Source organism: Eptatretus burgeri, chromosome 13 (assembly GCF_056783735.1).
Source record: "Eptatretus burgeri isolate ZD-2024b chromosome 13, Ebu_testis_v1, whole genome shotgun sequence".
Lineage (NCBI taxonomy): Eukaryota > Metazoa > Chordata > Myxini > Myxiniformes > Myxinidae > Eptatretus > Eptatretus burgeri.
Genome location: NC_140973.1, coordinates 74,189,491 through 74,207,790, shown reverse-complemented (window position 1 = coordinate 74,207,790; position 18,300 = coordinate 74,189,491). Strand labels below are relative to the sequence as shown.

Genomic DNA, 18,300 nt, shown 5'->3' with positions numbered 1-18,300 from the left:
CATAAAGTTCCTCCAGGATTTACCCAAATTTAAACTGAGTTAAAATTTTGTTTTCCTGTTTTGACCCCTGTGACTCGTAAGTCCCAAATTCCTGGGGTATGAACCGGGGATTAAATCCAAAGCAATCGTAAAATATTCATGCGTCCCCCAATGTTGATTGCATATACAAAGTATTATTTCAAAATGTTTAAAATGTGTCTGTGATTGCATTTTTTGGAATTTGACCAGTTGACCCCCCCCCCCCCCCAATGATTCTGCTCCTGCACATTCTTACCATATGAATGTGATGTTCATAACTACCAAGTTTGGTGAATTTCTGCCCAACTGCTTAGGAGAAAGCGTGATGGAGACAGACAGACAGACAGACAGACAGACAGACGGAGACTCTCAGGTCCACACTGATTGGCGGGGAGCACCGAGGACTTTCCGATCACGCACCGACCACGTGCCTCGTGGTTGCAGCAGGTTGATCAGCATCTCAAGGAGATGGGGATGGGCCAGGCATCTGCCTGGGGGATAGCCAGACGGAGGCCCCTGGCGTACCGGAAGAAAGTGGACGCACCGACGAGCTGCTCCGGCACATTCTCCCACACCTGATGTGACCTGACCGTCCATGGTCCTTGGGCATGATGGATCTCCCAACATTGTCACGTCCCAGGCACATAGTGACTTTTCACACAGTTGTGGTATGTTTTGGGCGGCGGGATTTGTGTAAGTGATCGAATGGAAATTTACACATCAACAGGAAACATTGTAAAATGTAAAGAGGGGGAGGGGGGGTGGGGAAGATGGGCTTTAGACATGAACACTCAGACAAGAAAGAGGAGAGCTTCCGAAACACTTTGCTTGACACTATCTCTTTAAATACAGCAATTACAACACTCTCATTCTAACAAACACTAGGAAATAAATATTCCAACCCATCTCCATCTCGCCCCCCCCCCCACCCCTCCGAGACCGGATCCGTAACAAAATGTATTCTCACAATTAAAGCCCCCATGTTAACTGCTTGAACCACAACTGTGCAAGAACTGCAGACAAAGGAGTGAAAACTTTGAGGATGATCGTAATTAATTTAATTACAAAATGCATCCGAACAGAGAATGTGGTTTCCTCCAAACAAGGTCTAAACCGCATAATTTATGAATCCTAGAATTAACACCAATTTAATCCCTCGAGGGGGTTCTCAACAATCCAAATTGTGGGCATGTGGGAAAGATTGCAGCCACTGACAGGCATGCAGCCTTCAGGAATATAATAATTTATTGGCACAAGACAACATAGACGGAAGAGAAATCGGGAATTGAAGACACGACCCAACAACACAATACAGAGCGATTATTTGTTCGGTCATGTCTCGGGAATCGACATCGAAAACACAACAGAGACAGAGCCAATCCCCATCCCTTCTCTTCACCCTGAACACACACACACACACACACACACACACACACACACACACACACACACACACACACACACACACACACACACACACACACACACACACACACACACACACACACTGTCAACAACGCTCTCAAACTCTTGGGTTTCACTCTCAGCCATGACGTTTCTTGAGAAAACAAGCCAGTCGCTGACCCGGCATCGTCCATGGCATCGTCCATCGTGCAAAGCCCTTCCTTGGCATATCTGAACTCCTATCCACCTGCAAGGTTTTCACCACAGCTTGATGGAATACTACTCAACCTTTTGGGCTGGCTCCCCTGCCTCACATCTTGCTCAGCTTGACACCATGTAAACCAAGACCTTCAAGATTAATGGAATCTCTCACGATGAAGCCAAGTCGATGAGCTTATTACTTTACAATTGCCCCCAGGTCAGTGGTTTCCTTTGTCTTCTGCCTCCTTCCTGGTCTTGCACCCTGTGCCCCCTCCATGCTCTGTCCCCACTCCCCCCAGGTATATCCAGGACACACGCGGTCCTGCCTGTGGAACCAACTTCCACATTGCTTTCAATCTTATTCTTCCCTCCAAGTCTTCAAGACTCCCTGCCTCCCAAATTTTGCTTCTGCATCCATCTTGTCCACCCCTTATGTTCTCCCCTACCCCTCATCATTACCTGCATCCCTTGTTTGTCAATCTCCTTCTATTTTCTCCGTCAACCCTGCTGTTGGCATTTCCCCCTCCCCTTTCTCATGTTGTGTCCAGATCCATCCTGTGTTCTCACTCTTCAACGAGCCTAGACTTTGTATTGAAAAAACAGTGCATGCATGTATGTATACATGTATGTAAGTACACAGGGAGGGAAGCGCATTGGCCAATTCATCTTGTGGTCAAGATCTGCCTGGAGGAGTGCATCATTAAAAAAAACATATCAAGGTGCAGGTCCTTTGGCACTTCATTTGTGGACTGACAGGACAATGGAAGCAAACAAAACTTGACTACCTATATGTATCCACAAGTCTTCAGGGTGAAACCCATAAAATAATTACCATCATTGACACTGCTTGCCCATGAATATCTGGAAATAAAAGGAAGAAAACATCCCCACATACCATCCTCTTAAAATCTGATGAAAGAACATGGGGCAGGAAAGATGAAAGTGGTACCAATGAGCAGAGGTGTCCTGGGGCCCTACCCAACATATTAAAAGGCTTCCTCAGAGTTTGATATCATCAGCATCCAAAGTCCGTAAAAAACCATACTATGTAGAACATCTTAATTTCATCATAACATCTTGATCTCTTGTGAGCTGGCTGATCTCCAAATCGTGAAAGCAAATATCCCAGTTTATTGGCAGTAATGTCATTCATTGAGCCTGTGAGAGCAGTGTGTGTGTGTGCGTGTGCGTGTGCGTGTGCGTGTGCGTGTGCGTGTGCGTGTGCGTGTGCGTGTGCGTGTGCGTGTGCGTGTGCGTGTGTGTGTGTGTGTGTGTGCGTCGTTGATTGGTATCTACATATGTGGGTTTCAGAATGTGGAATGGAGTCCTCCCAGGGTGGGCTCAAAGTATCCACCTTCATTTTGGTTAGGGGTCATGATTCACGGACCAAGCTGTGAAGTTTTCTGTTTTCAAAGTTTTGTGCCGAGGGCTCTCTTCAGGATCATAACTGAACCCAGGACGGCTTCCAACTGTAGTTCGTTTGTAGTGATATTCCCAGGATTGATTTATAATATCTCTGTGAGGTTCTTAGTCATCACAGATACATCTTTGGCATTCTTCAGCTTCCAGGGTCTTTTCACTTCATGCTTGAGGTCTTGGTATTTTCTTGATTTCTGCATCATTAGTCCAAAATCACTGATATTAAACACCTCATTTCACAATGCCTTCTTATCTATTTTTTTGTACCCAATTATGATATCTGGTCACAATGCTTTGTTTTCGATGTGCATGCCCGATGGGATCATAGGTCGTATGTGAGCGGTACTTCAATATTTTCAGTGATTACTTTTGGTTCATTTTCCCACAAGTTTTATGGAACTGGAATATCAAAGTTTTTGCAGAAGTGCCAGCGGATTACTTTACAAACTCTGTTGTGTTGTTGTGTGTATAGCTGTTCTGACACGTTTTTTTCTTTTTCTTTTCGTGTTCAGTCATTAAGCGTCACATATCATTCTCTTTGCTAACCCCACCTCCACCCCTCATCTGTCATTTTTTTTTTCCTTCTTCTTCTCCTCCTCCTCCTCCTCCTCCTCCTCCTCCTCCTCCTCCTCCTCCTCCTCCTCCTCTCTCTCTCTCTCCCTCCCCCCTCTCTCCCCCTTTATTGTCCCAGTCAGCGAAGCGATGGGTTGTATTTGTTGGTCATAAAGAATAAAAACATTAAATTAATTACTAACAACTTTATTTATTTGTTTTTGACTTATTTTAAAGTGATATGCTGACAAATAAATAACAGCTTACTTTCAAAACATAACAATCATGTTTTTTTTTCAAAATCAGCAAATGACTTGTTTAATATATGCTTGACACTGGCACAGCTACCACACGACTCCAAACACATTCTGCGAACTTATAAATTGCTCTGGGCTGGCAGGATTGCCTCGAGATATGCACTCTCGTCTTTGAGCCGTCTCGCTTAAGTTTGAGCCTCGGCCTAGTTATAAAGCTGTCATGCTGGTGTCTCGCAGACAAGGTGATTCACCAATGTGTGTGCCATCCCTCAGATGTACGTTAAACTTGGCCTCCTGTCTGCCAGCATTATTTTGTGGGTGTTAAAGATCTCACAGTGTTCTTTGTGAAGAGTAGGTGAGTTGTCGCTGGCACGATGAACAAATTCCAAATTCCTGCGCTCAGCTACAGAAGGCCATACTCTCAGCAATGACGCAATCAGCAGCCACAGGCTGCACACTCGGTAAATGAATGATCAATTGCTCTTTATGATTAAAGACATCCTGAAGAATTAGATGCCGCAAATAAACCCATGGACCTTTCTTGGGACCTGCACTTAAGGACCCTGTTCATCCTTTTATTTCCACCAAAGCACCACAATGTCTAATCTAGCGTAGCCTGCCAGTGTTGCAAGGAAACAAAGTATGGACTGCACAACAACTCAGTCTTACACACGTGGTCTGGAACACACCAGGAGAATCTCAAATCATGGTTTCAAAGTCTACTCTCCTTCAAAGTCACAGGACACCAAGTGCCGGGGGGGGGGGGGATTGTCCCAGCCAGCATTTTAAGATTCAGTCTTGGACATTGGTTGAAGGATAACTTTTCAAGTAAAAATCGGTTCAAAATGCAATGACTTGAATGTATGACAGTACTTTCACGAATGAGCACAGCGAGTAAAAATCACTTCCCTGAAAAAAAATTACATGCAATATTAGAATAATTTACTGAAAAGATAACGCCTTCAGTATTGTGATGCATGGAAGGTGAGTCATCAAGGTATAAATTTGTTGCACAACATGTGCATTCTTCCTCTTCATTCATACGCAGCACGGGCTGTGGGGTAGCAACATTGGCTGAGGGCACGGCTGTGCCGCTGGTTATAGTAGGAATTTTTAATTTGTTCATGGTGCCGGCGATAGCTCGCCTCCTCTTCACAAAGGACACCGTGGGATTTTTAACGTCCACCAACTAATTCTGGCAGAGGGGACGCCCGTTTAACGTCCATCCGAGGGATGGCACACACATTGAATACAACATGTACATCATATAATACTTATTTATACGTTTTCTATAACAAGTGCATTACTATCCGAGTCACTCTCATACCCCAGGTTTCCAGAGAGTGGCCTTACTGAGAACTTTTGCCGCAACCCAGATGGGGAGGCAAAGCCATGGTGTTACACAACCAACCGTGACCAGCGCTGGGAGTACTGTCCGATACCGCGCTGCAGTGAGTCCTACCTAACCTAGTGACCTAAAATGTCAACAATTGAAATTTCTTTCTTGTTGGTTTAGCTTGGTCAAGGTGTGTTGGAAACTCAGGTTTTAAAAGTTTAATTCAAGAATAACCTATTGGTGTCATCTTGTGTTACTGTGTGACACAAGATGCAACGAATACCAAATCCCAGAAGGATAGGGTGGAAGAAAATTTTAATTTTTTTATAGTTATCAAATCTACTGCTTTTAAAACTTTCTTTTGTAAAGATTTTTTTTTTTCAAATGCCCCTTCCTCTTCCCAAAAGCATACTTTTCTGCTGATATCCTCACCAACGCCTCCCCCCCCCCAACCCCACTACAACCTCCTCAATTTTCATACTTTGCAATTGTTTCCAATTTTGCAGCCTATGAACCAGCTGCTCCAGACCCAAGCACCTTCACCTATGACTGTGTCCGTGGGGACGGTTCCACTTACCATGGTCAAGTTTCCGTGACCAGTACAGGCAAAAACTGCAAGCCTTGGTCAAAGCAAGCTCAACATGAATTCGGCCGAACACCGGAGAACTTTCCCTGCAAGTGCGTACTCAACCATGCTGAAAGCGTTGGTACTTAGCAGTGGTGGAATTTGTTTCACTCCAATAAAATGTGGTCACCAGGAGACTATATTAACAGAATAACATTACTCCACTCCACCTCCTCCCTCCCCTCCCCCCCCCAAGTCCCAGCAAAAAGTAAACTTTGAGTAAAGGAAAAGCTAATGCCAAGCTACACATTGTGCTTTACCTTTGCAAAATAATTATATTCTCATACAGATAGTGAGGTCCATTAAAAAGAGAAATGACATCCTGCATGGTAACATAAGAGTGGTGAGGAACAGGTAGATGCAGGATGAAATGAAGAGCATGGTTAGCAAAAGTAGCATAGATTGTGTTTCGGTGTGGAGAATGACATATGATGCCTCGAGTCGACATTTTCAAAAACTGGAGGAACACTATTAATGTATGGACACAAAATCTAGGTAATTATACATGCAGAATAAAGTGGGGACAAAAGCAGAGAAGGTGTGCACAATCTTCTTACACTTAGAAATAATGGCAGCGAGGGAGTTAGTCGATGAACGTGTTCAGCGTATTCAAGCTGGAATAAGGCCGAAGATGACAGGAGGGTGCGGAGCTGAATTTGAAATGGGGAAAATAATATACTCACTTTAGGTGCATCCTTTCTCTGTGTCTCACTCATATAGAAACCTCATATCCAACTACTGCAGAAACCCTGGTGGGGTTGGAAATGTGTGGTGTTACACTACAGACACAGGCGACAAGTGGGAAAAATGCGAGATTCCTGCCTGCCGGGAAAAACAAGAAAAGAAGCGCATGCATCATCTTGTTCATGGCTGGGGTGAGTCCTGCATACAAGAAGCCACTTGGTTATACTGAGATCGTCGTATTTAATACTAGCAGGAGTACCTGGCATTGCCCGGTGCTGTCCTGTTGTCCTGTTAATCCTGTTGGCATTTTGAAGAGATTTTTTTTGTGGGGCCTAAAACACTTCCCTACACCCACCAAGGAAGGGGTCAGGGATCATTTAATATTGCCCTTCACATAGCTACAAAGGTTGAGGCACGATTAAGCTATTCAAAGAAGAAGAATAAATAAAAAAAAATCGAACTTTAAAATTTTTTTTTCAATATTTTCAACACTTTTTTTTCTTCCTAAAACACTCCCCAGAACTCACTGATGAACCCCTGAAAGTTCGACGATCAGTTTGCCCATCTGTGAGAAAAATGGTGCCAAGAGAGACAGACAGACAGACAAACATCTCTCTTATAGTTTAGAATTTAGATACTGGAGATAAGACGTCAGAATAGTAGTATCAACATCAGTGAGTATTTTGGAATTGATTCCAGATGATTTCTCACAATGTATAGGGCACAAGTGTTGCTGGATTTTGGGACGTGGTTTTCAAAGAAACTAAACCTCAATTATCCTTTTAACGGCCCTAATAATTCCAACCTGGGTCGCCCGGGGAATGTTTTGAGCTTGAGCTTTTCTATGAACCAGTTGGACAGGCCTTATGTTCAACTGAAGGTGCAGAATTTACAATTTGTTCAATGTGCCGGCGATAAATGGGGGTGCCGCACACTAAATGGGGGCCGCAACTGAGCGGAGCATCAGGGCTTCCAACCCGATGTCGAATGGAGTCTTGTGAACACTTGCGTTCCAAGTGAGATGTCTGAACATCCAGACCAGAGCAGAGCATCGGAAATGGCGTACGACGCTCCCCCGTTCCCTGTCGGTCCCAAAATGGAGTGGCGGTCATCAGCAGAGACTGTGGTTGAGGTGTTTGTAGTGGTAGCATAGTAGTGCGTCTATGGTGTGTTAGTTCATGATGGTGGTTGTGGGTTGCGGTTGTTCGTTGCACTTTACCGGTCAAAAGTTTTGGAACACCCCCATTTTTCAGTTTTTACTGAAATGTAAGCCGTTCAAGTCCAGTGAATAACCTGAAATGGTACAAAAGCAAGCAGTAAACTACCAGAGGTTTAAAAAAAAAAGTTTAGGTCAGCAAAAAACTGACAAATAATGTAAATTTCCCTTGTTGTTGATAAAAAGGCCCTTTTCAGAGAACAAGTAATGGGTTAACAACTGCAGCTGTTCTGCAGCAATGGAAGTAAATTAAGCCTTGAAAGTTGATGCAAACAATTCCTTCAGGTGTCCCAACTTTTGCTGATTAGTTACAAACCCTCTGTCTGTATAAAAGAAGTGTTGGAACAGACTGTGTTGCAACACCCTCTGAAGCATTATTTGGACAATATTGCACTGCAGGAAGTAGTGTATTGCTATCATAATGGTGAGAAAAGGACAATTAACAAAGGAAGACTTCATTTTCCTACACCATCAAAAGGCACTTGGAAACTGGAGGAAACTCTGACAGGAAGAGGTCTGGCAGACCCAAAGCCACAACACAATCAGAAGACAAGTTTCTGAGAGTCAACATCTTGTGTGATAGGTGGCTCAGAGGACAGCAGCTTCAAGCACAGCTTAACACTGGTCGAAGTCAGGAAGTCTCAGTTTCAACTTTGAAGAGAAGACGTTGTGCTGCAGGTTTGACAGGTCAAGTGGCAGTAAGAAAGCCATTGCGAAGATGGCAAAATAAGAAAAAGAGGCTTGCCTGGGCCATGAAGCATCACCAGTGGACTACTGAAAACGGGAAGGTTTTATGGACTGATGAATCAAAATTTGAAATCTTCAGTTCATCACGCAGGGTTTTTGTACACCGTCGAGGAGGCGAAAGGATGGTTCCTCAGTGTGTGACACCAACTGTCAAACACAGAGGAGGAAGCATGATGATCTGGGGCTCTTTTTCTGGATCCAGAGTCGGAGACTTGCACAGAGTGACTGGGACCCTGAACCAAAAGGGCTACCACAGCATTTTGCAGCGACATGCAATACACTCTGGTCTATGCCTGGTTGGTCAGGGGTTCATTCTACAGCAAGATAACGACCCAAAACATACCTCCAGGCTATGTCAGAACTACTTTAGAAGAAAAGAACAAGACGGTAGGCTTCAAATCAAAGAATGGCCAGCACAGTCTCCAGACTTAAACCCTATCGAGCTGGTTTGGGATGAACTGGACAGAAGGGTGAAAGCAAAGCAACCTACAAGTACAACACATTTGTGGAAACTTCTGCAACAGTGTTGGGAAGAACTTTCCGAACAATATTTGATTTCCATTGCAGAAAGAATGCCACTAATATGTTTGGCTATTATATCTGCAAATGGTGGCTACTTTGATGAGTCAACAATTTAGATTAAATTTTGTTCAACAAAACGATTCCATGATTTCTTTTTTTACCTGCATTTGTTTATTTTTTTCGATGCTTTCATTTCAGAGTATATTGAAACATTCAACTGTTTAAATTTCAGTAAAAACTGGAAAAATGGGGGTGTTCTAAAACTTATGACCGGTGGAGTAGTTGAGGCAGAAATGGTGAATGTAGGCGAGCTTGGATTGTGGTTCAATGGTGTGGTGATTATAATGGATTCTTGATGGTGTCTGAAATGTTGTAGCGTTGGGGTTTGAGTATGGTGAAGGTCATAGTGAAATTCCCGTTGTGTTATGGCACACGATTTGAATGGTTTTGGCGCACGGATTCGAATGACTACTATTTGCAATGGTCTTTGGTGTGCATGCATGTGTGAAGGAGACTCGTGTGCAGAGTTCAGAGGAGAAAAGAAGGGGGGGGGGGAACCTGCCTAATCCCACATAATGCATACTGACCCAAAAACCTATTCCACAAAAGGGAAGGGCCATCTAAAACGAATAATAATGAAATCACTATCTTGGAAACCACTATATGTTGCGTGCCATTGCCCTGGGGAGTGACAGTTTCACAGAACCATCATATATATATATATATATATATATATATATATATATATATATATATATATATATATATATATATATATATATATATATATATATATATATATATATATATATATATATATATATATATATAAAAACCCAATCACATATTTCACCCCTAATTTGAGTGAATAACCAATTAGCTCTCACCTAATAAATTATCCCAGGAACCTAGGATTTCCACAAATTAACCCCCCATGCTCTTCCAACCAGAACATGTCATATAACAATCAAAAAAGATAAACAAGATAAAGCCTTTGCTGTTCCAAACCGTCGACAGCTGCAGACCTTCACAAGTAGCACACATATGAGAAAAGGGATTACCTTGAGTAGCTTTTCTTGGTTGCTGTATGCAGCTTTCTTTGTCCAGAACAATATTGTACCATAAGTTGGAATTGCACCGTGTGTTTGCAGACTGCTACAGGTGCAGAGGCGCAGATTACCGGGGGCAGCTACGGCAGAGCGAGTTCGGAAAGCCTTGTCAGCAATGGGACTCGCAGATACCCCATGAGCACACACGTACAGCTGAGAGGTACTTTTGCATTACCATCTATTGTACTACCGGTAATCACAATGAGCAACTGGGTCATAGACATTATGATTTCAAGTGCTGCGATCTAAAAGTGAAACCTACTTTTATAAATATAAACGTTTTCAGCACATAACTTGTCTAACAATCCTGCTTTAACAAGGTACATAAGCGGTCTGACATGGAACTTTGCACTGCATGTACACAGACTTGTAGTGGCCCCTTCAAAAAATAGGAAAATCATGAAACAATCCAACAACGACTGAACTGGAATGATAAATACCAGGGCACTCGCATTTGAGCTGTCTTGTTTTGGTTTGATCCGTGACCCGACGATAAACTGTCAGATTCGGACTTTACAGGGCGGGCGTTTGCCTCAATGAGTTTGCTGTCTCTCGGATGGACGTTAAACTGGGTGTGCCTTGTGCCATTAGCTGGTGGATGTTGAACATCCCATGGTGTTTGACGAAGAGTGGGAGAGTTATCGCCGGCACCTGAACAAATCACAAAATTCCTGCCACAACCTAGAGGGGGCACAGCATTTGTGAAGTGGAAACATCCCCCAGAAATGATGCAACTGGTAGAAACATTGTGTATGCTCAAAACAGAACTATTGAATTATCCTCAAACCGATGCTTCATGCAAATTGGGGAATAAATACAAGGAGAAGTTTGTCAACGAGGCTCATCTCTGAAGCACGCAGACTTTTTGCAAGGTTCGAAACCAAAATACAATGCAGCTCTTGTGCCAGGCTATTTCAGTGATTTATAACAAATGATTAGTTATCTTCAAAGACCCTGGACATCCTATTTGGAACGGCGATGACTCCTTTCTTTTGCATTGAAATAACATGTAGCTAACAGCTTAAAGGCTGTTAGCTGCGTGTTACATACTTGATGGTATAACCAATGTGGACATGACATTGGTCACATACATGATGGGTTAAACCTCCAAAATATGTCTCAATTGCTTTGTGCCATTGTGCATAAAATAATAATAATAGTAATCATAATAATAACGAGGACTGTGGGTTGTAAATGCTGCATCGAGAGTTTAAGAAGTTATCCCCACACTTTTTGATAAAAAAAAATAGGGTACATATTGTAATCACCTCCGTCTCTATCAGTCTATCCATTTGTCTGTCACTCTATCTCTTCCTAAACGGTTGTGCAGAACTTCACCAAACTTGGTAGTTATGACCACAAGGCACGGAGGTGCAAGAGCAGTTTCATTTATCAAGAGCCATTGGCCTCATGGTGGCCTCTCTGATCAGTCTCTAGCTTGCTTGGTCATCCAGTTTGGAGGGACAGCCTGATCTCGGCAGGGTCTTGGTGGTACCATACACCTTGCACTTCTTAATGATTTAGGGCCTGACTGGGCCACTCAAGGACATTTATCTTTTTGTTCCTTAGCCACTCCAGTGTAGCTTTGGCTATGTGCTTCTGGTCATTGTCATGCTGAAAGATGAATTTCCATCCCAATTTCAGCTTTCTTGCAAAGGACAGCAGGTTTTCCTTTAGGATTTTTCTGTATTTTGCTCCATCCATTTTCTCTTCTGTCCTGACAAGTCCCTGCTGATGAAAAACATCCTCATAACATGATGCTGCAATCACCACGCTTCACAGTAGGGATGGTGTTCTTCGGGTGATGTGCTGTTTGCACCAAACGTAACGTTTTGCATTTAGGCGAAAAAGTTCCATCTTGGTTTCGTCAAACCACAAAACTTTTTGCCATATGGCTTCAGAATCTCCAGAGTGGTTTTTCTGCATACCTCAAACACAAATCAAGTTGGGCTTTTTTGAGTAATGGCTTCCTTCTTGCCACCCCACCGTACAGGCCAGACTTATGGAGTGCTTGGGATATTGTTATCACATGCACACAGTGACCAGTCTTTGCCATAAAGACATGTAGCTCTTTCAAAGTTGCCATTGGCCTCTTGGTGGACTCTCTGATCAGTCTCTTCCTTGCTTGGTCATCCAGTTTGGAGGAACAGTCTGATCTTGGCAGGGTCTTGGTGGTACTATACGCCTTCTACTACTTAATGATTGTCTTCACTGTGCTCCAAAGGATATTCAAGGCCTTTGAAATATTGTCGTACTCATCCCCTGATCTGTGCCTTTCCACAACTTTATACCAGATGTCTTTTGAAAGCTCCTTGGTGCTCATGGTTGAGTCTTTGCTGTGAAATGCACTACTCAGCAGAGGAATCTACAGGAACAGCTTATTTTATTCTGAAATGATCAGAATCACAACAATTTAACACAGGTGGAGGCCAATTAACTTGGTGTGATTTTAAGGTGATTGGTTACACCTGAGATAATTCACAATTGCTTTTATAAAAGGAGGGGGGGTGGGGTGGACACTTACACAACCAAGATATTCTAGTTTTGTATCTTTAAAATTAATTTTATGAAATTTGTCGAATTCATTTTCATGTGTAAATAAAAAGGTTGAAAAAGTCTTATTTAATAATTTGATAGAGTCATTCCTGTTGGAACTTTAAGCCACCTTTCAACTTTGCTTTTGGTGGGAAATGTGGGAACTTGCGACGACATGCCATCAACTTCACTCCGGTTTGTATTCGCCAAGCAGTACAGCATTGGCTTTTCAAAAGCTATACTGTGAACTCAGGCCCTGGGTGGGCTGCAACATCCCCTCCATAAAGTGTGAAGAATCTGGCCTTTTCTTCAACAAATACAACTTAGATGAATTAATAATAAAAAACAAAAATCCTTCCACAGGTACCCAAGGAGCGACTTGCGAGAGAATTTTTGCCGGAATCCTGACAATGAGCTCAAACCATGGTGTTACACGACTGACCCATTTCAGCGATGGGAATACTGTGACGTCCCCCTCTGCAGTACAATTTCTGCTTCGCACTTTCTACACCAATATGCTTTTTCTTTTGACATAACTATGTGTTGATGGTTGGGGGGAATTTAATGCCTGACATACATACAAACAAACAAACAAACAAACAAACAAAAATACATACATACATACATACATTATGTTCAATACAAATTGCTTTTTGTTGACTTATTGTTCTGCCGTTTGTCCCACTGTGCACCCTTCACGTAAAAGAGGAAAAAAACCCTCATATTCAGGGCATGTTGAATTGCACCCGTGGGAAAGGTATAACATATCGGGGACAAGTTTCCACAACCCGCTCAGGCCAGACTTGCCAGCGCTGGGATGTTCAAAATCCTCATCAGCACGACCGCACCCCAGAGCGCTACCCCTGCAAGTAAGCAATTCTGTCCTTATGGCCGAGTGTTGTCTGTGCTTAAGCCTGCTTCGTAATAACATTAATGTTTCAGCTATAATACTCAGGTTTGCAAGTAAAGCACATGGAAAAAAGGTTTACACAGCAAAAGTGCAAAAAAAAAAAAACTGAAATTGGTTGACACAACAAACAAAGAATAGAGAAGAGCAAGATTGAACTGACAGTGGAATGCTGGAGGCAACAGTGGCAACAATTGAGTACAATCAGGGAGAGAGGGAGAGAATGAACGTACATGGAAACCAGCAAATAAGAGTTGAGATTAGGAAAGGTTAATTGGGGTAATAAAGATCATTTGTCAGGGTGGGGGGGGGGGGAGGTGACATGAGCTGGTGGTGCACTGTCTGCTTGAAGTCCTGGAGGAAAGAGTGGGAAGGAATGCCCTCTTAAAAGCAGTTTTATAGATGGGAAAAGCTAGGAACAAAAGAGTTGAGGTGTGCAATCAGCCTGGATTTTGAAAGTTTACCCAGGAGGGGGTTACTGGAAGAGCACATTCATCCTCATGTTGTTGGGCTGGGTCAAAGCACTGAGAGGGCAGAGGGAGCAATATCAGAGAAGAGATGGTAGAAAACAAACCACCTTCCTGCCTACGATGTGAAAGCAACAGACCTTGTACTTTGGCCTCGTTGCAGATTTCAAAAATGCTGAGAGCTTTAGATTCTACAGAATCTAGGAGAAACAGATGTTATACTGGGATGTCAGCTCATCGGGGAAAGCACAACTCAATGAAGTTATGAACAAAGGCCATCTACAAAGGCTGTACATGCAGCTCTGATTTCCTGAGGAAAGACTTGGATCGATGGAGGATGCTGTCAACACCGGCTTTGGAAGGCAGCTTTGCTTTGTGGTTGGTCCAGGAGAGATGGCTGATGGTGAGGCTGAGAAGTTCAAGAAACTGAAACTCTACTAGTGGCTGTTCATGGAAATAGACAGGTCGGTTCATTTGATGATCCTTTCAGAGTGACAGCGTGAAAGATATTTTCTAGGACTAAAGGACATATTCCTTTTATCAGACCAGCATCTAATCAATTCCAGACCAGGAGAGAGAGAGAGCCATCTGCAATTTGCCTAGCAGAAGGATGGGGGTACTGCACGATACAATATGAAGTCATCTGCACAAAGGAAAAGAGGGCTTTCCAGAGCGTTAGGTCATTTACGTACATGAGGAACAAGAATGGGCCCAAAAAACTACCTTGTTAGCTTGTTAAACTGCAGCCTCCAATGGGAGAGGGGAGGAGAGGATTCCATCGATAATGAGAAGGGCACTTGGTAGAGTGCATACCTCCGCCACGTAATGCCTGATCCACGAGAACATATCGGGCCCATTACATTTTTGAAATGTCATGCCATACAGTAATATATCATTTTTGACCCAATCTCTCAATGATGAAGACTCACTTAAAAGATTAAATAACTCTTGTATCCAGATCCAGATTTTCACCAAAATCTAATCAATTCATCCTTACCACACACCCAATCTGTCCAGCAAGTTTCTTCCAAATCCATCCACAACTTTTTAAGATATCGTGCTATAATATTAGTTTAGTCCTATCTCTCAATGGTGAAGAATCACTTTTTAAAATTCTAGTAGTCGGATCCGGATCCGGATCTTCACCAAAATCTAATCAGTTCGTCCTTGTCACACACCGAACCTGTCCACAAAATCTAATCTGGATCCATCCACAACTTTGAGATATCCTGTACACAGACAAACAAACAGAAAGGGGGTGAAAACATAACCTCATTCACCTTCGGTGGTGGAGGTAACAACACGACAACTGTGCAAGTGGAGGAGGCCAGAATTCCAGGAATAAAGGTGGCCTATGCTACAGGCAGAGTTTTGCATGCAAAGCAGCATGCCAGAGATGTTGAATGTCCGAGATATGTTGGAGTAGACCGTCCTGACCTGTTGATTGAGATCGAGCCTCCAACCATTGCTGAAAGTAGCACATCGAGAGTTGAGTGACCACGACGGAATCCAAACTGATGGTCGGACATGAGGTTATTTGAAAACAGGAAAAACTTCACATCAGCAGCAATGATGGAGTCCATGATTTTGCTTGTAAATTGGAAGTAAGCTCACTGGTTTGCAGTTGATATGATCTGTTTTTGCACACTTATTGCAGATGGAAGTGATGTTTGCTGACTTCCACGCCAATGGGAAGTGGCCAAAGTACGGCAGACGACATAAAAAGGGGGGTAAACCAAGCACAGAAAATTAAACAGACTTCCACAAAGAACTTGCAATCGCAGCTTCGCTCACATGGGAAGGACTTTTCAAAGGGGCGATCAGACATTCACACCCTTGGCTGTGAAAAGCCAGCACAATATCCTGGATCCTCGGTCGATTACACCATCCACATTTGGAAGTGGTTGATCAACAATAATGGCTCGCCTCACTTAAATGTGATGCATTGGCAGGAGTGGTTTGATTATGAGGAACGAAACGTTTGCACACGATAAAGCATGCAGACGTAACATTGGTGGACATTACATTACTTGGGGTTACACTTTGACACCCTTTGGATGACCTTTCTGCGGTATTAACCAGACTTGCATCTTCATGGGTTTTTTTTAAACTTCCTTTGATCACAAAATCGATCTTACCCTCCTTAAGTACTGTGCCACCCCCCCCCCCCCACCAGGAAGCAATTGATCTGCATCTCACAAAGCTTGAATTATGTTGGCACGTTTTGACTGCGCTTCTATTTTGACAAACTACTTTCTTAACGGGTTGGCAGGATGACTTGGAGGCATGCACACTCGCCTCTAAAGCGGGACACAGCCTGGGTTTGAATCCCGACCCAGCTATAAACTGTCATCCTGGTGTTTCATCAGAAGGATGGTTCATCAATGTGTGTGCCCTCCCTCGGATGGATGTTAAACTTGGCGTCCCATCTGCTGGCATTCATGGGTGGATGGTAATGATCCCCACGGTGTCCTTCGTGAAGAGTAGGCGAGCTATCGTTTGTACCCTGAACAAATTCCAAATTCCTGCCCTAACTACTGCTGGGAAGGCAATGCAAACCACCTAGTACAACTCTTGCCAAGAAACTGCTTCAGCAGCACCACGACACTGTAACACAGTACATAGGAATCGCAACTTCCTTAACAGCCCTAAACATCCCAATCTTCGAGGGATCAGTGAACATTTATTTATTTATTTTTTACCCAAGTCTTCCACGAACTGGCTGGCTATGACATTTGCTTGAAGGCAATTTGGGCAGCAATTTACAATTTGTTTGGGGGTGCCAGCAAATATCACAATGTGAACTCTTCACAAAATATACCATCGGGCCTTTAACATGCACCAACAAACGGTGCAAGCAGGTGGGTTATTCGGCTTAATGTGCATCCGACGGATGGGTCACACATTGATGCCTCACCGTACATTGCGAAGCATCAGGACGGCAGTTTATAGCTCTGCCGATATTCAAACCCAGAGTAGACAGATCAGAGACGAGTGTGCATACTTTATACTATCCTGCCAGCTCTTGCAAGCAAACAAACAAACAGATGGATTATGTCTTCACCCATCTGTTTGTTTGTGTCTGTGAGCAGGATATCTGAAAATGTTATGGACAAATTCGGATGAAACTCGAGTGTGTGACAAGGACGAATCGATTCGAGTTTGGTGCCGATTTGGATCCGGATACAATAATTTTTGAAGTGATTCTTCACCATCGAGTGATAGACGGGGCGAAAAACAATATGAAGCAAGATATCTCAAAAAGGTTATGGACGGATTTGGACAAAACTTGATGGACGAGTTGGGTAGGTGACGTGAACAAGCCGATTCGATTTCGGTTGAGGTCCGGATTCAGATCTGACCCATCAGTGGGATACAAAAGGTAAACTGTTCAGGCCGGCAGAGGTTATGTGCTCTACAGAATGTGGTTCTAGTTTTGTCTGTACTTGTTTTGGTTTAATTTGGAATGGAGGCAAATTAAAAGCCTTGAATTTTGAGAAAAGAAACAATACAATCTTGACTTGTTTTTTTCTTTTACAGTGGCCTGGAAAGCAACTTCTGCCGAAACCCAGATGGAGAGCAAAAGCCCTGGTGTTACACAACCAGTTATGCTATACGCTGGGAAGCATGTAGCATTCCAGAATGCGATTAATAAATATCACAACTAGTGGTTAAAAAAAATAAATAAAAGGCATAAACAAACAATCTCAATGGGCAATTATAGTCTATGCCTGGTGTTGGCTTAATGGTTAAGGTAGTGGGCTTGGGATCCTAGGGTCCTGAGTTCAAATCCCGCTCATCTGTTGAATTAACACCAGGTGGGGTTGACTGCCTGTCATCCTTCTGAGGTCGGCAAAATGAGTGCCAGCATGCTGGTATACCGTGTCGGAGTGGCGACCCGTCCAGGATTGTTCCCAATAGCCAAGGAGACTGCTTCGGCGGCACCAACGCTCTGCACAGAGTATGGTCCTCATGGATGGATGGATGGAATTATAGTCTTCCAAGTGATTATGATGAGACTTTTGCAGATTTTACAAATGGCAAAGATCCGTCACATTCATAACACAATGATCCAAGTGGCAACCGGTGTTTTTTTGAGCTGTGTTTACGCGTTCACCATCTCCGCGACAGGAAATAAATCTATTCTGACATTGTGCAATGCTGTGTGAGGTGTCATTTTCCGTTTTCTTTGATACATACCGAGGGAAATGGCAAATTGAACACCGACAGAACCTTTGGCATAAAAGACCTTAAAAAACGCTTTGCCCTTCGACTTTATTTCAGACAAAAGCTTTACGTAA

The 18,300-nt window shown here is 43.2% G+C and overlaps 1 protein-coding gene across 2 annotated transcripts in view; it reads left to right on the top strand.

Moving 5' to 3' along the window:
• Positions 1-18,158, top strand: part of LOC147014787 (apolipoprotein(a)-like) — a 48,337-nt gene extending 30,179 nt beyond the window's left edge. For both annotated transcript variants that reach the window (XM_085853051.1, XM_085853052.1), the window contains exons 11-17: positions 5,184-5,302; positions 5,694-5,865; positions 6,533-6,687; positions 10,133-10,250; positions 12,989-13,107; positions 13,332-13,494; positions 17,540-18,158. In XM_085853051.1, coding sequence (XP_085709177.1) covers positions 5,184-5,302; positions 5,694-5,865; positions 6,533-6,687; positions 10,133-10,250; positions 12,989-13,107; positions 13,332-13,494; positions 17,540-17,651 — 958 coding nt within the window. In that variant the 3' untranslated portion in view covers positions 17,652-18,158. The remainder of the gene's footprint in view (positions 1-5,183; positions 5,303-5,693; positions 5,866-6,532; positions 6,688-10,132; positions 10,251-12,988; positions 13,108-13,331; positions 13,495-17,539) is intronic.
• The last annotated feature ends 142 nt before the right edge of the window (positions 18,159-18,300 follow it).